A 20,376-nucleotide genomic window follows, 5' to 3' on the forward strand; every position below is an offset into this window, starting at 1 on the left:
ACAAGGGCAGAAAATACTGGATATAGGAAAATGAAATCACACGGAGCTTTTTTGCAGGGAAAAAGAAGAACTTGAGTGACTAACTACTTTTCCTCCTATTTTGGATCTAGATAAGATAGATACCCAATCACTTAGTATAAATTAAGCTAATACTGTTTCTCTGTACTTAAACCTGTGTTTATACAGATTTCCAGCTTCAAATTGCTAAATTCTTTTATAAGCACAGTGGCTGAACTGGAGTCTATTAGGAAATGTGTTTGCTTTATTAATTGGTATTCCTTGAAATAAGCTTTACTTTTGGTTTTATGCATCCACCTTTAATGTCTTACAGGTTTTGCTCTGTAATTGTTTAATTAATCATTACTGTATATCTGATTCACTGTAGAAAGCAAGTTTTACATATTACTTCTGTATTGCATTTTTTTTTAATTTACTCAATGCATGATTAAGTCAAGTAAAATTCTTTTCATCTATCTCTTTGGGATAGGTTACTTGGAGTCTTATTCTTTGTTGAGTAGTGTTTGTAGGTCAACACATCCTCTATTTAAAAAGAAAATAAAGTCAACATCATATAATTCTTTAGCACACAGATGTTGGAACGAGGGATAAAAATACCCCTTGATTTTGTAAAAGATTTTCTTGGATTAAAATATTGCCTATGATAATGTACCTGACTATTTTAACACGGTGATGCAGTGAGTCTACTTGATAATTCTGAGCAAATCATTTTGTGGATGAGAAACTATCACAAGTAAAGACAACAGTGGATACTGCAAAATAATGAACAGGAAAGGTACCAGCAGTTTCTAAATAGTCTGTGATCCTCAAGGTCAACACTTTTAAATATTTTAACTCAGTTTTCTCCAAAAAGAGTTTGAAAACCATTGTCAATATTAGAAAAGAACCTGGTAATTCTGTAAAAGAGTCAAGGAGCGTTAAAGGGGAAAAAAGAGATGACCTTACGATTTTTGAGTAGTAGAAAACTTATAAAGCTTAACATTCCGAAGTTGAAAATCATTCATTTACAGATAGAAAACAAGAATGAGTGCTATAAATGAAGAATTGCAGGAGCCTTGATAGTAGAGAGGGATATTTTCTCATTAGCACAGACTGTTTAATTTCCCAGATTGTTGTTCGTTTTAAATCAGTGAAAAATATCAGTTGCCCTTATCATAGACTCTTTATTTCTGATTTAATAATTTAATTTTTCATTTAAAATAGTTTTCTTATTGCATTTAAATTGTGTAGTAGTGATTTGAGGAAATGGCTCTCTATTTTTGTTACCTATTTAGAGATATTGTGTTCTGTCTGCAAATCTTTTCATGGATTGTAGTTTGCAAATTCTGCTTTTATAAATGTCAAAATAATCTTGAGAAGTTGTTGGACTACATTCAAATAATCAGAAAATGCTGGCTTCACTTATATAAAGACACGTTTTGTACTTGTGGCTTAATAAGAAGCAGTTTCAACAGTTTCATTCAACTGATGCTCTGGTTAATGCCCTTGTCATTCATCAAGGAAGAGCAGAAACTGGATAGAATATGAGCTGTACTTTTACCTTCAGAGGGTTTATGATCATCTGTACAAATTCATCTGGCAGCTCCTTAGTAGTGACATCCTACAGGGTTTATCAGTACTGGGGCCAGAGTGTTTAATATGTTTATTAGTGTCCTGTGCAGTAGGACAGAGTCATTCTCAGCAAGTCCTTTGAGGGAGCCTGACAGAGTGGAGAAGTGGGAAAATGCAGTGTCCTGCATATTCCTGTTTGGAATAACCCTGTAAGACTGGCTTGGAGGCAATTTTACAGAAAGGATCTGAGGGTCTTGGTAAGACAACAAGCTGAATGTCAGAGGAGGGCAGATACAAACTGGCCTTCATCAGCAAGAGTACAGCCAGCAGTGCAAGAGGAATGATTCTTCCCATCTGTTAAGCACTTGTGAGGTCTCACCTGGAGTACTGTGTCCAGTCTGGAGCTGACACACTGGAGGAAATCCAGCAGATCACTGGAGTGGTTAGAGAAGTCAAGTGTGCTAGGCAAAAGGAGAGGCTGAGAGAACAGTTTAACCTGGAGAATGGCAGAAGAATAGGTCTTACTGTTTTCTATGACTGTCATATAATTGATTATAAGGACAAGAGTGCTGGACTCTTTACGAGGATGCCCAGTAATAGAATGAGATGCAATGGATATAAATTGTAGCATAGGAAGCTCCAGTCAAGTACAGAAGTTGTGTTTTGTCATTGCGAGAGAGATCAAATATCAAAAGAGGCACCCAGAAAGGACTGTGGAATCTCTGTCCTTGGAGATATTCAGTGTTTCACCAGACAAGACACTAAGCAAGCTGAGCTGGGTGGACAATGTTGAGCAGGAGGTTAGACTACATGACCTCCAAGGGTCCCTTCAAGCCTGAATTATTTGGTGATAGTGTTTGGTGTTTTGTTTACTGATGTCGAGATTGGAGCTCCTTATTTTCTGTGGTGTTCTTCCTGATACTTACAAGAGTTCTTCGTGCTCATTTCTTAGAGGGGTGTCTGCCTTCCATAGAATTCAGTATGGCATAGGTGATTCTTCATTTTGGCTATTTTTAGCATTTTTGCTAAGGGTTAATTCTGGGTCTTTCAGTAGAATTTGTTAGCTTTTTTTTCTTGCAGATCCATATCATGATACAATTCTACAATTTCTTATCAGTGATTAGGTTAACTCCTCAAAATTGCTCTTCCCAGACTTCCTGTATTTGCACCTTGTTTTTGTCCTCTGGTTCACAACATTTCTCATGTTTCATTTTTTCATGGAGCTCAGGTTCTGTGGTCATCTTGGATGAATTGAAAATAATGATAAAATATCCTCAGAAGCAACTTTCAGAGAAATACAGCTACCTTAGTTTTTGCTATTCTGCTAGAATGTTTGCAGTTTCAAAAAAGAGTTGTTAAAAACATTTTCTTAAGTTTGTTCCATGTTTCAGCATTCATCTGGCATTCAATTGGTCTGTTTATTCTTAGCTTCTTTTTGCTTTGTTTCACTCATTGAACTTCACAAAATCTAGCAGTCATGCAGAAGCAGGGAATGACAAAATTCTGTTTTAGTCAGTTTTCTAACTAGGTGTGTGAATTAAACACCAACTGATTAGAGCCTCCTAAAGATACATTTCCCTGCAGACATCATCAGAATTGACTTTGAACCAGAAGATATATGATCTGGAAGCAGAAAATAAATATTGGTGATACAGAAATACCTTTTCCTCTGACTGAAAATGGGAGAAGTCTTTCAAATTTGTGAGGTTATAATGGATCTTAGATATCTTTTGATTTCTTATGGGGATATACATGCCATTTTGATTAAGTTTGATTGTAGTCACTTCTAGGCTTCCAAGTATAATTTCACTTGAATTTTCCATTGTTGCAATGTTTGATGTGAGCAATTCCTTAGGGAAACTGTAATAAAAGAAGACAGAATTGTTTGGAATTTATAGATATAAGTGCAAAGGAATTATTATGTCAGTTTGAAAGGCAGGGATAAGTTTTAACGTGGATTACTATACATAAGTCTTGCCATCAGTGTCCAGTAAGGTTGAACTCATGCTGAGTAGTTGCAAGCAAAAACAAGGAGCTTCTATGAATTAAAAGCATATTTAATAAAAAAGACACTAAAGGCACTTGGCCGTGGCGAGTGAAAGCTAAGAAGGAAAATGTTTGTCATCCATAGAAATATCATAGGAGAGAGGAATTCCAAGGTGGGAGATGGGCTACTGAAGATATAGGATAGAGCAGTAAAGGATATACTGTGAGACAATCTCTGCCTATGAGAGATGCAAGATAATAATATACCAATATGAAAAGTGGAGGTAAAAACCCTTCCCAGTCCCATTATCTTTTCTTCAACTGAATAATTTAGGAATAAAAGTATATAAAAAATTGCCTGAAGTAGCAGGGGCGTGGATGCTTGATCTCCTGGGAAACTTTTCCATTTCAGATAGGAACTTTAAATTAAGTCCCAACTCATTGTCCATGGCTTGCTGTATTGCCATGTAAGCTGTGTATATGTATGGTAAATGTGCTTCTAAATCAATTTATCTGTTTTTCCTGTTTATTACAACTAAAAGTAACCTGTGCCAAACTTTCAAAGAACTATCACCAGAAATAATTAAAAATCTTAGTTGATAGAGCAGCACTTGTTGGTACCGGGAGACTGCCAAGATAAGACTTGCTTTATTCCTCTAATGTAAAGAGTGATGGCGATGTAAGCATCAATACTTAGAAGTCTGTCCCTGAATATCACATTTTATAGCCCCACGCTACTTTTTTCTACTGCAATGATTACTAGGATTTTTCTGCAGATGTTGTGTTAGTCACTGATGCTGGAGTAACAAGGAATTCTACTACTGAAGAGCTTTCAGTCTGCACAGACAAATCAGAGATAGTGGAGGAGCAGAACAGAACACGCACAGAACTGTCTTGAAGATTTCATAGCAACACTGATTTTTGCCAGGGAACTCATTTGGAAGAGATTTAATAAGCTGAAGGCTACAAGGAACAAAACAAAGAGTAAAGAGGTCATTTAGCATGTAATATACAGAAGAAAATAAAAAGAGTTAAGGCAAATAGGAGAACTGGGAGGAATGGAAATGGAGAAGAACTAAAGCAAAAGATGGTGAAAGAAAATGCGGCACATGGATGGAGCAAGCTGTTCTGTGTAAAGAATGCAGAGAGAGAAATGTGGAGGACTCAGCCAGTTGGCTTTAGGAAGCCTAATGATCCCACAAAAGGACTTTGCTGACCCCACTCTCTGGCTGCTTCCTAATGTTTTCTCAAGAGCACGAGTAAGAAAATCTCCCACGAGAGAACAGTTCATTCAAAATGATGCATTTTGAACACTGGCAAGGAGAGTTTGTTTCATTGTGTAAAATATCATAAAAATGAAAGGATATCTGTGAGATAAATTCTTTGTTCTCTGTCACAAAATACTCCGCAGTGAGCTGGAATGAACTTTTGAGCATCTAGAAAAAGCTGAGGGAGGGAAATGATGAGAAATAAGGGGAAGAAAAAACAAAGTTGTGGTAGTCATAGAGAAAGTTTTATGGGAGAAATTTGTTACTCTCCTGAAGTTTTGTTGAGCAGATGTGAGCTTTTGAGCTGCTGTTGTGACCCCAGATAAATGTCAGTCATTTGTGAACATTAATTTGGCATACTTCTTCATTTGTGTATTTTTTGTTTTTTAATTTTTTGGAAGATTACAATGAAAACTATTATTCCCGCATTGTCTTTAAAACACTGTTGTGAAATCATGGTCTAAATAAAAGTTGTTCTGACGTGTTAAGGTGCTGAAAAGTCTTGCAGCATCTTTTAGACATGAAGAGAACATAGGTATGTTAGAGCCAAATCTTAGTACTTCTTGTCACGGTTAGGACATACTGTTACATTAGCCTAATGAAAATGTTATAAAGCCCAAATATATATGAGGAACAGATGGCAATTTCTACTCTTAGTCTGTGTACGCTAAATGAATTTTACATGTATCCCCAAGGCTTATATCTGCTATGCATGAAGAAAGCCATGAACAGAACATTTGACCTCTGTATTGATGTGCTTTCTCATATGTGAAATTCAGCTACAGTCTCTGCTGAAATGAATGATTAGTGTCTAGAGATAATGTTGCTTTCTTTGACAAAAGTGTCACCATTGCATTTGAGAACAGTTTTTGAGTATTTCAAACAAGCAATTGTTCAGTGAAGCAAAAGTCACTTGAGTCTTGAAAAATTGTCTCTTATCAGTAGGAATTAATCAATTGAAATAGGGTACAAACCAAAATTATGATGGCAAGCAAAGAATTACATGACTAGATAATGTAAAGTGGGATGTCCTTCCTATTGATTATTAATTTTGAAATGTCCCATTAGTATGTGGGAAGAGTCAGATGAATGCTGTACTGATTTGGTTCAAATTCTGTCTCTTTTATATCTTTACTGGCCTTATCAGTCAATCCAAGCACATTTTTGTGTTAAGTTGAATAGTAAATGTACTTTTCTGGGTTCTGAACCATGAGGATAGTGTTGAATCTGTAGTACATTTCAATTCTGCTTACTTCTGACACAATACAGAGGGTCTTCAAGAGCTGCTGACACAGGCTGGATTGAGGTATTGATGATCTGGTGCTCATCAGTTCTTGAAGGATTCCCATTGAAGAGAAATGATTAAATAGGACACCTGAAATATCACCTAAAATACATATAATTAGAAGTTCACATTTTTGAACCTTCGATGATTCGTGTTCATGTATAACAGGTCTTTCATTTGAAAATAATGTCTGTGATGTGTTAAATTTTGTGTTACTTGTCACATAAGGGGAGCTGAAACAGTAGGATTTTGGGGGGGGAGTACATTCGTTCTTTTGATAGTGAGGTATGGGAGAGAGGCAATCATCTTTTTCTTGCATAATGATCCATAGGACTGTCCAAAGAGAAGAGATATTCCTGGAGTGCGTATAGTTATTTTTTCTAGTCCTAGAGAGTCAAGTCTAATCTTCAACTTTTGAAAATCAATGTTGTTTCACTGAGGTAACCACTGACTAAGAATCTGGACCTTAAAATGATGGATGCATTGTACTTGTCTAAATGCTGTAGTTGGCATTGTACACATTGTGGTGAGTGGGCACAAAAGAAGCTGTGTGGTAATAGCAGTAATGAAATGGTCTCCTAGTTGCTTATGAAAAGTATAAAAAGGCTTAGTGGTGAGGTGTGAAAATACAAGTGGATAGTAGCCTGCGTTAATTCCTTCTGCACACCAATTGGAAAAATTGGAAGGGGACCAAGTGCAAAGAAGGGACAGACTTGGAAGGGGAAAGCTAGAAAGCAGCTACTAGTTTTAAGGATTAGCTGAAGCTCTGAAGGATGGAGTTCAGTGAACGCTTGAAGTTGGCAGGGCTCTTTATTCCCACTCTTGTGCCACAGCTGCCTCCTGCAGATGCATGTTAAACAGGACAACACATTTGGCTGAAGGGAGAGCTGTGTGTTCTGACTCCAGTCACAGACCACAGTCACAGAACTTAGGCCATGAGTGAGAAGGTCTGTCAAACCCCTTGTAATAGATACAGAACAGCTTAGCCATCTCTAGCTATATATTTACTTAACAAATTATCTCTGTATTTTGCATTTGTGGTGTAAAATATTGTGGCTCTTTCATGTGTCAAAATGACCTTGTGGCATCCACATTGGCCCAAGTGTGACCGAGGAGCTGCTGACTATATGTGATGAAGTTCAGAAGCCCAGGAGTGGTATATGCCTCCTTGGCTTGAAGCAGCTGGGAGAAATGCTGCTTTGCTGCTTTAGCCTGTAGCTATGGCTCTATTTCCTTATATGCTGGAATGTAGCAGTCAAGTGGTCCCATTCAGATGTGTACTATCAACTGTTAAACCACTGCCTTTTATATCCCTCTCAGTTGCAGTTCCTATATGCAGGGAAAGGGAATTTAGGAAATATGATTTTAACATCTAGTTAAATATACGATGTCCTCATTTTTCATCTTTTTACATTCATATCTTGTGTATGGTTACTGTAATCTTCCAGAATAATTTCCAGCCGGATTCTGAATATGAAGACAATCAGGAGATGAAGAATATTCCTTCAAACAAAGACTGGTGTTGTGTATCCCTAGAATTCCAGCACAGTTTGATTTCTTAAAGTGAGAAACGTTAATATGCTCATTGCAGTGTTTTATCACTGATTGCATATAATAATTTGAAAAATATGTATTCATTAGGGAAGCACTTATAGCAGCTTTTTAATTTAAGCATCACACTAATCTGCTCTACTAAATACTCAGAAATGTTCAGGTAAAGCTCTGTACCTGGAGATCTATGCTGTATGTTCGCAGAATCTATAACACAAGAAATCTAAACGCATCTGTGTTTACTGCAGATCTAAATCAAAGAATCCTCTTAAGCAGCCCTTCCAAGTCCTTACCACTAACTGTAATGAAACAGCCAAATGTACTGATAAATGGTGCCAATACCTCCTTTTCTTCTATTTATTTTTTAGGACACTTTTTCTCTCAGAGAGTTTGTTCTGTGCAATTTTGAAATAGTAATTATACTTTTCCTAGGATATTTCTTATTCCCTTTCAGTAATAAGAACTCCAGCTGTTGTTCTGCTGAGCTAAAGAGAAGATGGTATTGGCTAATGTTACAGCTGACTAGATCTCAGGAAGAAGTGTGGTAGGACTGATACAAGGTGGGAGGGAGTAGAAGGCTTGAAGGTGACAGTGAAAACCTCAGCTGGAATGACTGGTGTCTGAATGGGTACTAAGACTGCAGAGGTATAACCAAGGGGGAGCTCGAATTCTGGGAGGTGTTGTGGTCCTCCGGGGCAGGGTTTGTTGGTTCCAGAGCTTCTGGATAAAGAAAGTGATAGGGGTTAAAAGTGGGTATGTTTACCTAGAACCTTGATTTAAGGGCATGACTCATGCTCCTTTCCTTCTTTGTTTTATTTTATTCTTCTCCTGTTTCAATTATAGCAGCCTTAGGACAACAACGTACTTTATCTTTCATTTCTTTATTATCTCATACAAATGGTTGAGTGTGTTCTTAAATTTCTTCCCTTTAATGTGTAAATTCAGATGTCATTCGAGTGCATTAGACCTGGATGTCCTCTTGTGTATGACTCTGGATATAGACTTACTGGAGCTCATTTTAAGCAAAGCTATGAACATTTGTTAATATACTAAGTTTATTGAAGGGGCAAACATAGCTTCTGCCTATTTTCACTGTGCTAGCACTCTTTCTACTCTAATTAACCCAGATCCTAGACCGTTTCCTTTCAAGGAGAAAAAAATAAGATATGAGATCAGAAATGAATCTTGTTTTCTGATCTACAGATTGTTAGAAAAAAAGGGGTATCCTCAGTCTGGGACAGAATTCAGTTTTAATTTCTAAATGTGAGTCATGTAGCTGAGCTCAGAAATGTCTATTATAGAGGTCAAGTTCTGTACCTTTGTAGGCATTAAATACTACTGTACAACTTACCACATTTCTGTTCACTTAGAGGAGCTTGAATCTCAGCTCTGACCCTTCTCTCCCTCTGTGACTTCACAGAAATCATATACATTACTTTTGAGTTTCTCAGTCTGCATGAGGTATGTTTGAGAACATTCAGCTATATTACTGAAGGGACTAGGCTATGTTGGCATTAATCAAGTGAAACAAAGCACCAGGAAGTCAGGGAGAGGAAAGACATCTACTAGGTGTAATGTTATCTGCTAATGACTTTTGAGCACAGGTAAATTCTATTTTAATCACCATGTTACATTAGTTCTGTTTTGCTTTGATAATATGCCACTTTTGCAGAATAAATTATGTCACTATATCTGATCTTCTTTGAGGTCTGTAAATGACCTTCTCTCCTGGAAATTTTTTGTTATAAATTCAAAAAAGCACTTTGTGGGTCATATTGGAGCAAAATGGAAATAAGTCTAGTTTTTATTGATGGGATTGGGGCTTGTGAACTCAATTTTTTTGATGAAAGTTGAACAAAACTCTTCTTGACTAAGCACTGGAACTTTGCTGCTGTGCCCAAGGAGGAGGGAAGATTGTGAAGGCAAAAATCACTTACCTTACAAACTGGGTTGGTGGTTTGCTTGTTTATGTTTTTGTTCGACTATTTCTTTTTTCTTCTTTTTTAAAATTTTGAGATTGCTGTTGAGTTTTTTGAATGGGTAGGGGAATGTATTGTGGTGGTTTGGGTGATTTGGTTATAGGTTGGGTTGTTGGTTTTGTTTTTGTTTGTTTGGTTTTTTGCATAATTAGTTCATTATTAAAAGGAAGTGTCTGAACTCTGAGAACAGCATTTTAACTGTTGCCCTCGCTAGATTAAATGTCTTTTACCAAAGAACACAAAGTGCTTATAACTTGTTTAAACAAAAGATTAGAAAATACATGAACAGATACTATCCATTATGAAGAATGATTTCACTAAGTGGAAAGCATTTGGCTTCTATCATGTAGACCAGACCAGACCTATACTGTAAAATGGCAAGAGCTGCACAGTCAAGTCCCTCAGCTAGTCCTAGTGCTGCAGTGCGTTGAATTGCAGACTGAAAAACTGGAAGCTGATTTATTCATAAAGAGCAAGTTCACTCCAACAGTCAAGGCAAGCTTTTTACGAAGAAAGAAGCGCTTTGCATCTGACAAAGGCCCTTTAAAGAAAGGGATGAATTTCTTTCTGCCTAGAAGATTTGCCATACTGCTTTCTTTGAATAGGTAAATGGTTTTAACCTGTGGAATGAGAGAAAAAGCTCAATTTTTTTTCATATCTTCATGGTATCAGTTCTCAAATGTGTCTGTAAAGCAATGGCCAACACCCACAGCAATGTTTATATTACATTCTGTGGAACTGCTACCAGCTGCTTGTGGAATCTGAGTACAGAATGTATAGACAGATATACATTACACTGTAGCATTTTCCCCTACTTCGCATCTAAATGAGGTGAAGTCAGCATGGCAGAAATAAGCATTTATGTGTTTGGCTGGATCAAGGCCCTAATCTCAAAAATAATGTTAATTTTCTTTATCTTGGATATACTTAAGCTACTCAAAACCTGACTGGACAACCTGCTGTAGTTGACCCAACTTTGAGGGATGTACTAGATGATCCCCAAATTATCTCAGCATTCCAGTGATTCCGTAACAGTGTTAATTTTTTTTCAAATTACAGCTTGACAAAGATGGGGAAAATTGAATGCTTTGCAATGAGACAGCAGTTCAGTACAGTCTATAGGAAACACCTCTGCAAGTCACCAGAAGTGACCTGGACAGATTCAATCCAATTAGCTGTGTTGTGGGTTCTTGTCTATTTCTTTACATAAACTGCTGTGTTTATTAGGCAACGCTGAGAAATTTTGGTCAGATCTTTTTTTTGGTTTTAGGAAATGATGTGCAGTTTTAAACTATTGTTAAATCAGAGCAACATTTGATGGATTTTTTTTTGATTAATCACTTGATATGTAAAATGTCTTTGGAGAATATTTAAAGTAACTCTTTCTTGTATCTGTGTGTGATTGGGTGGGCAATGGAAGAGGCCCTGAAAGACATGGATTCATTTATCATCTTTGCTACTGGATTGATGGTGGTATTTTTTACTTTTTTACACCCTTAAGAAATTACTTTACTTCCTGTACCTTGTTTTCTCACTCTTTAGATAGTAGATAGTTATCTTTGTTGTATTAAAAGAGCTCTGGCACTCTGAAAGCTTTTAATTGTATTGGGGCTCCTAGCAATGTTAACTGTTCCAAAAGAAGCGAACTAGACTTCTGAGAGATCTAACTAAAGTTTTAATAAGTTCTGTAAGAGTATTAGATGCAGTAGAAATGTATGTATCAACCTTGGGTGTTGGGCTAAAATAGTTTATTTTTAAAAGTATGGCATTGCAATTGGCACAAGAGGGTTGATTATTTTTAAAGCACTAGTTATTCTGAAAATTTTATAAACAAGGTAGTTAGAATGTTTTAGAATAAATTATACTTGAATATATTAAAAAATGAGTTTTTAACTTCTTACTAATAATTAATTGGTGCTACAATTATGTTACTGTAATGCTGTTAATTTTAATGTTTATCAGTAAAGTAGTATGTTCAATTATGTCGTGGAGTGTCTCATCAGTAATTGTTGTTTAGTGATATGTATGTTGTTTGAGTTGTTTTAGGGAATAAGAGAATGTTTGAAGCTAATGAAAGGAAGAGCTGTGCCTGTTTCTGTTAGTTTGATGTTGTTTTCTTTTTGCCAGGCAGGAAAAATAAGCACATGATAATTACCACATTATCACAATTCTTCTTCCCTCCTATCCCCTAATATTAAAGAGTACTAAACTTTAGTCTTTTTATGTCTTATCTTCAGAAACATGTTAGATTTTCTGAAATAGCTGTAGAATTTTCTATGTAACACCGTAGGATGAATTTCAGTAATAGAAGATACAGAACTGTTCTGATTTCAGCAGTCAGAAAGTGCCCAATTCTCATTTATACTAGATGTTTATAATAATTATTTACTAACAAAACAAAACCTTAAAAATTATATTTATATTGCTAAAGTTGATAATTATGATAAGTATAGAAACAGTCTTGGAAATACTTGTTATACTTGATTGCAAAGAAAAAGAGCGAGTCACAGTAAAAGAGGCATTTGCAAAAGTGCAACTTGTATAAGTTGATAATTTCATCTGTTTATGTAAAGACACTCTTCTCACTTGTTATTATTTTTAATGTTCCTCTACTGAGTGAAACGAGGAGCTTTACCTGCTGTAATTTAAGGAAGTCAAGCATACTGAATGAAACAAAATTTCCTTGAAATAGAGAGGCATGTTTAAAACTGTCAGTTTACTATGATGTTTTTTAGCTTCTTGGTTGCATGCAAATGTATGTAATTTGCAAGCATTTTGAATAATACTGGCAGTAAGGAGCCTTTCAAAAAGAACAGGAAATTTTAAAAAAGCATAATCGTCCTCCTTTTCTTAACCACTGGATCACAGTCAAAGCCTTATGCAGGTAAAAAAAAAAAGAAAAAAAGAAAAGAAAAAATAGAAAACAGCACAACTAGGCAGCTTAGAGCAATTGGAAAGGGAAAATTCATATGTAGAGACTTTTTTTTAACAAAATGTCAGCTGTAAAGCAGAAGTATGAGAATGTCAGGGAGTGTGCACCTTGCCACGTTGCTTAAAGAGAGACATTAAATGCAAGGATGAAGAATTGCAAAGAATTAAGAGATTGTTTTTTGCTTCCCATCTTCTCCTTATGGACTGGTTCCATCTTGTTATAAGAATTAAGCTTTTCTATGTTTAAGATGATGTTTCAGAGTTTCAAAAGCTTAATTGCTTTACTGCCTTAGCATTATGTCATCTCCACGTTTTATTGCTTTGGGAAGTGCAGAGCATGGCAGTTGGCAACTTCAGAATGAGCTGTGAGATAAGCAACTGCTGAGAGCTTCTAGGATCAGATGTTGAATGATAGGCCCAAACCTGGCATTTTTTACAATTGGAGACTTCTTTATAACGATAAGTGTTAATGTTAAGTGGTTATTTTTTCCTTATCTATTCTCAGGGTTGCTCTTGTGGAAAATATTCCTGAAGGGATCAACTATTCAGACAGTGCACCATCCCACTTGTCTCTTTTCCAAGGCTGGATGAATTTGCTTAATATGGCCGAAAAGTCTGTTGACATAGTATCTTCCCAGTGGGACCTCAATCACAGTCATCCATCAGCATGCCAGGTATGTTCTAGACTCACAAAAAGATGGGACTTTAACAATCTGTTTTTGTTGTTTGTGAACTTTTTAGAGCTCCAGCCCTTCTCTGTAGCAAACCTATTTGTTTGGGTAGTTTGAAAAAAAAAAAACCACAAAAAAACCCCACTTTCTCATGAGGATTGTCCTGCCAAGGTATTAGTTTTCTGAGAGTGGTGGCACACTGGACTAGGGAACACATCCAACACATTCATATCACTTCCACCTTAGGAAAGGATGTCATTGTATAATTAATTATAATTATATAATATAATAATTATAATCTACTAATAATTATATATATTATATAATATAATAATTATATTTTACTAATAATTATAATATATATAATATATAATTATATATAATATATTATATATATTATATATAATATTAATATATTATATAAATATTATATTAAATATAATAGTAATTAAGAAAATTGCAAAATTGTAGCTATTTAGACACATCCATAATTTGGGAATATCCATAAATATTTATTTTCCCTTTGGTGAAACTGATCAGGTGAAAGAGCATGTATGTGGATTAGTTCTGGAACCAAATTGATGGGTAGAATTACACTTATAAATTATCTGATACTAAATGTATCAGGTGATTCCTCATACCTTTTCAAAATGAATCTGAAGGGTGGGGAGTTAGAGCTTGTGCAATAAAGTACAATAAGAAAAATCACAAATTAGCAAATGAGACAAGCATGCATTACAGTGATGCTGTGCCATCAAACAATAATAATTCTTGTTAGCAGTCACCTTAGAAATGTGGTAAGGGCAGGTTTCCACTTAGTATTACCCTGTCAAATTAAGATATTGAAGAACTGATGGGTTGAGAGTATCTTTTTTCCACCAAATGGATTTGCTGGAAAAAGCCACTCAGCTGGAATGGAATTCAGTTAAAACCACAGTAGGTAAACATAAAGACTCTACAATACTATACTATGTCACAAACTTTTCACGTTCCTCTCTAGTTTGGACAATACTGTGCAGTAAAAAATGCCTTATGCTAACTGATAGACAGTGACCAGTATTCTGAGCAACCAAAGATGGTGCTTCAAACAGCCTGTTTTCAGATGATGAACTGAATGATACTTCTTTTTAGAGAGGCTGTTGCCTAGCTGAAGGGCATACATTCACTTTCTTCAGAATCTACTCTACGTCCATTTAAATGAGTGAAAACCTGAGCTGAGCATTCAAATGGAAAATTTAGCACAAACCCTTCCTTTTGTAATGCTTATAAATATTGGAGTAGAGTTCATGAATAAATTCATAGAGTATCAAAATATTGAGACTTTTCACAATGTAATTATGTAGCTAAGCTTTATTTAAATTCAGTGCTTAAGAAATTTCAAACCCGTGTTCTGTCATTCAAGCAGACGAATTCACAGAGAGTGCCTTAGACATTTTCAGGATGTGCATGAATCTTTTAAAAAAATTTTGTCTGAAAAAATTCAACATGTCATTTGCTTCAAAACATGAAGAGCCTAACAAATCCCAAACAGAGAGTAAAAATAGCAAACTGGAAATTGGGATTTCAGTAGTTAAGCATCAATTCCATTCACTGTTCCACGTTTTCATGCAAAGTAAAAACTGTAAGATGTTGCTGAGTGTCAGAACAGGGAAAGGAAGAAGAGACATGTAAGTGGATTTGCTCCTTCAACCTTAAATGCACTGTTAAATCCATTAAAAATGTAACATATCTTTAGTAATGTTCTATTTTAGTTATCTATTTAGAATACATAGTAGTCTTAGAAAACTAATTACTTCTGTTTAAAAGATGATTAATATTCCAGTCATTCCCTCATTTGTACAGCAGTGTGGGCTGAGCAGCTGATAGATTTTTCTGTCAAGCTTGTCTATTTATCCTAAAACACTATGCTGCTATTGGCCAATCTAATTGCTAAAGAAATTACCAAAGAGGCAGGGATTCTTAGCAAATTGCTGCCCTTGAGAGTGTATACAAAGCTTAGTGAGTGAAAAATAGGGAAGAAAACTTGTATAATTCCATTTGCTTTCTAAGGTTATAAAATGAAAGAAATGACAGAGCAGCTTCAGTAATTGTTACCTGGTAATTTTCAAAAGTCAAATGTCCTTGAGTCTTTACAAATTTGGATTCAGGGAAATTTATCCTCATGTAACAGAAATATTACACAGAACTTCTAGGCACTGTAGTGCTCATAGTTGAGGAAGTTCTAGTTGTTCCCTGAACTACACTTCTTTTATCAGAAACTAAGAACATAATTATTTTCCTTAGGGACTCATGTCCTTCTGTACAACTAACAGTTTTAATTTTGTTAAGATGTAGTACAAAGCAAGTTTCTTTACATGACCAGTTTAAAAGACATGGATTTTTGGAGGAGAATAGCTGAGTAGGCTAGATTGCTTTTTCTTAATTGCAGGACCTGGCTATGTTCTTTGTGTTTGTGTATTTATATGCACATATGAATCTATGTGTGTATGTATGTATAAGTCCAAAATACATCTTGAAGAAAAACAGAGCAGTAAATTCTGCAATTCTATATTCACACGTGTACACATATAAACCTATGGTCCATATGTCTATCTATGGTTGTGCATATGTACATGTATGCATGTGTGTATATAAAATTGCAGAATTTCCCCCTCTGTTCTTGAATTTTGTTTGTGTTACCTTTTCTCCTTAACAGTTGTCTCTCCATGTTTTGTGGTTTGAAATTGCTGACTGATGTGCTCAGCTGAGTTCATCATGAGTCATGCTGAACTGGAGTCTTCAAATGTCAATGCATGATGCTAGAATGTTTTGTGGTCTTCCACAGCTTTGAAAATCAAGTAAACAAATATTAGTTTTGCAAACTTATCAGTAAACTTTCCATGCCTGCTTTTCTCATTCTGAAGAAAACCATGTGTTTTGGCAAATTTGTGCTGTCATCTGTGTGCATTTTCAAGACAGCAGGGTAGTTGTTAAACAAAAGACATTCAGATTTTTGCAGAATGTGAACATGTGAATCCTCCTGTGGCAATCTGATGTTTAGAGATATCAGAAGACATTGGAAACAAAAAATTTGAAGATAGCTTATAGTTCAGTTTGAATAAAAGGAGACGGGAACATAAAATCATGCAGATTTAATGATTTTCACAGTTGATTTCCTCTGAGTCTTCTAATGTTTAGAAACATTAATTTACAGTGACCTTACATACTTTCAGTCACAAATTTTCATTTTAACAAGTAAGAATCAATACTATTTTGGTTTATTGATATTGCCAAAAGTATGGCACATTTCCTCCTGGATGTATATTTGGACTATCATAAGATGATCTGAGGATAGACCTGTGTGTCTGACTTTTACAATGATTGTACAAAAACGAAGTGGTTCTGACTGCATCTCTATTTCCCTACCTGTTGTGCAGTTCTCAAATGGCTTGATGGGAGAAGTCTCCCACTCCACCTGAATGTCTTATGTAAGCCAGCTGTCCAGCTTGGTAATGAAATCTGTGAAGGTGAGCTGTGTGTCATTTGCAGTCAGGCATCATACAAGGGACTTATGTGATTTGTTTATCAAACAAATGTTAGTGCCAGAGATTAGGTATACATCCTTTACAATTATTAAAAAATGCAAATAAGTACAAAGAGAATGAGAACATCTGTAAATCCAGCAGCTGCCAGCAGAAATTGGCTACAGCCAGCTTCAGAGATTTCAGTGTATTTTCTTTCTTTAAGCTAATACTTACAAAACCATCATTTTCAGTAGGCTTTCTGACACAGCATTGTGAAAATGTAAGATAATATTTTCTCAGGATAAGTTGTTTTCTTAATGTTGTTGTCTGCTAAAAGGCAAATACAGTGAAAGGTAGTGTGCTGCATTTTCGTGGCAGTTGGCTTGTTACTGTTTCTCAGTCCTCACAATCTAACTGTACAGGAGTGATTCAGATCGTTGTCACGTAATCACACAGCAGCCTGGTATTGTCTCACAGAGAAAGTGTGGCCTGAATGACAGGATGAGGGTTTGTATTTAACAGAAGCATTTCAAATGTGCTGGCAGCAGTGACAAAACTCTTCAGACCTCCTGTCCTGTCACTTCTCTTTTTCAAAACGGTAAAATTGCAAGTAAACATGTCAGAAAGCATAGAAACTGAGTTTCAAGTTAATATTAATGGGAAAAGAAGGCCAGGTACTTCAACAATGAAGAAAGAATTTCTTATATCCTGCTTTACTATAGTACATACAGATTATTTTTTTTTAATAAACAACATGTGTATTTCTCATAGTTGTTTAGAATCCCTAGACTAAGCCTTGGTGAGATTCTAATATCTGGTAAGGGATTATGCAGCAAGTGATGTGACAGAGGGAATTATTTCCAGATCTGATGCTGGGTGATATCTTTTGTATTCATGTATAAACACAGATGTTTGTAGTGAGTGCAGTCCTAGTCTTAGCCAGCCACGCTTTATGACTCTGTAACCATTGCAACTGAGAGATGCTTAAATGTTTTTATCAATTTGAGGTTTCACCACGTATGAACATATTTGGACAAAAAAGGACACGATAAACACATAGCTTGTGATGTTCCTGATGGGAAAATAGATGCATTTTCAGAAAAGATGTCTTAATTGGATCACTCCAAATGATGTATTCACCCCTTGGGTGGGCTATTTAACTATCAGAATGGCCTGTAAGAGACAGCCAGGGTGCTGCGTTGGGCACATCAGCACATGCTAAGATCGGGTGAAACAGGTTAAGGCATGGGCTGGGAACGATGCAGTCATTGCGGGCCCCAAATTTGGCTGCAGTCTAGCAGTGCTTGTCTGCAGCAATTGCAGGAGAGACCCTCTGGGGGATCAGAGCACCAAGGAATGCTGGTCAGTAGTGATCTGCTGCTGCCCAAGGATTGCATTGGAGCTGCTGCATAATTCTGTATGCAGCATCCATCCCCTGCACACTACTGTCTCTTCAATTCTTTGGTAATATCTGCCTTCTTTAATAAATAAATCCTTCCAGCTAACATCCCTCATGAATAAATTAAACTAAAAAGATGAGAATTAATGATCTTTTTAGCTTCGTGACTAATGGGGATGACTGATTTGCATAGCAGCTCAACAAAGGCTTTGGGGTATGTAAGATAAAATGGGGGTGCTATTTCTTCCAAAAGGGAACACCTAGTCATCACAAAGGCGCTGAGTCTAATAAGTATTTAGATCCTCATGTAAAGCATGCTTTTATTTTTATGTTCTCTTGCTTTCATTACTACAGCATCTTGTTGACTGCTAAATTTCTGGAAGTCCTGGGATGAGCAGGGACCTATGCTGTGGATTTCAGCCATCAAACAGGCACAAACAGCAGTTCTGTGTTTCCATTGCAGCTTCTGACTGCTTTCTAACTTTGAGGAAGCTAGTTTTCAGAAGGCTGGGTATTCTTATTTTGCTGTATACATTTGTACATTTTGAAGTGAATCTTAGGAAATGTCTGTACTGTAGACAGTTGAAGAGCTACTTTCTGTGACTGCTGAAATCCCAGCAAAGCTCAATGGGCTTTACTGGGCAAAGAGGCTTCCCACTGATTACTGTTTCTTAGTGTGGAGTAGGAGGAGGGCTTCTGTGTGAGTTTTTGTTAGTCCATGTTACGTCACATTGCTTCATCAGAAACTGCTTTTGCAGTGGCTGTTTTTGTAGAATAGAAAGATCCTTTTAAGATTTTTAGAGTAACGGTATTGTTGTACAGAGAATTCTCTAATGCAATCCTGTGGAAGGCTTTATCTTCTACCTGTTTCTTTGAAAATTGGCATAACGTGCAAGATTTTACCCTGGTGCTAACATTATACTGAATCTAAGAGAACTATATAGGTAGAACAGACACTTTTTCAACTGATTAAACCCAATTTTTTTGTGTGTATGATATTGCTAATCGTAACTGGTGACTGCTGAAGTAAGCTTGAATGGCAACAAGGAAAGAGACTCCAATTCTGTGACTGTAGTTAAAAAAAAAAATAGTGGTATGTTGGATATTTTATTCTTGATGTCATGTAGCTACATGCTTCTAACCAAGCATTTTTCTTTAAATAAACATTGATCCTAAAAATTAAATATTTACTATTCAGGGGTCTACTTTTTCTTTGGTTTTGGACATGGAAAAATGTGACTTGATTGGAGATTTTATTCTTCATGGAAAACAATTGCCTTAATTTCTGTTTCTCTAACATGTATGAGATTCCCTTTTTTGTGTTCTTTGTTAGAAATAGGGCTTACATAGTAAAAATAAAACATTGTAAAAGGGAAAATTACATAATATACATGCAGATTATTGTTTTTCTGTCTGGTATAGCTCCTCCAAATATGAACATATGACTACATGAAAGTGTTTTGCACTGTAGTTGGAACGACTTAAAAAAAAAAAAAGACAATAAATACTCAATACAAAAGCGTGTGATGAATTCTTTTCCATGCACTTTTTATCATGATTTAACATAAAGTAATTGGTTACAAGAAACCTAATATAAAAACACATTCACGCAGCATCAAGAACTAGACACTTCACTCTCTGTGTGTTGCTTGTCATCATCAGTGATATTGCACAGCCTGGGAAAAGCAAAAGGCAAGTTTGGCCTCCAGAACAATAACTTGCTATCCTTCAGTATAGATTAACCATATTTAGGATCTTATTTACTCACCTGTTGTACTATTTGTGTATATAACATGACTTTAATTTGATGATAACGCTATTTAAACAATCCAGTGCCTTACCACTTCTTCTTTCCTTTACTGTTCTTTCCAGGGTCAGCGTCTTTTTGAAAAATTGCTTGAACTAGCATCCCGAAATATTGAGATAAAACTAGTGAGTGACATACTGCCCGTGGAATCAAAAGTATTAAATGACTTGAAATCAAAGGGTAAGACCAAAGTCTTTATGTTGCTATTCCATTGACTGCTAGGTAGTGTTTGTTTTACTTTAAATGCAGGCTCAGATGACATGCGCTCAACATTGTTGAGCAATGTTGTCCTATAAGCCTTCGACTTTCTTTGATTCGTAGTTATTAAAAATCTGAAACTTACTGTAGCTGGAGGAGATGTTTGTGGTTTGCATTGGTTAAAAAGGTGATGCAGTATTTACATAGATGTTTAAACCCACTATAGCCA

The 20,376-nt window shown here is 35.9% G+C and overlaps 1 protein-coding gene across 6 annotated transcripts in view; it reads left to right on the top strand.

Moving 5' to 3' along the window:
- The window catches only part of LOC110396100 (inactive phospholipase D5-like), a 304,755-nt gene that overhangs the window by 223,171 nt on the left and 61,208 nt on the right, over positions 1-20,376 (top strand). For all 6 annotated transcript variants that reach the window (XM_021391423.1, XM_021391422.1, XM_021391424.1 and 3 more), the window contains 2 exons: positions 13,075-13,243; positions 20,015-20,129. In XM_021391423.1, coding sequence (XP_021247098.1) covers positions 13,075-13,243; positions 20,015-20,129 — 284 coding nt within the window. The remainder of the gene's footprint in view (positions 1-13,074; positions 13,244-20,014; positions 20,130-20,376) is intronic.

The sequence above is a fragment of the Numida meleagris genome, chromosome 3 (genome assembly GCF_002078875.1).
Source record: "Numida meleagris isolate 19003 breed g44 Domestic line chromosome 3, NumMel1.0, whole genome shotgun sequence".
In the NCBI taxonomy this organism is placed as follows: Eukaryota; Metazoa; Chordata; class Aves; order Galliformes; family Numididae; genus Numida; species Numida meleagris.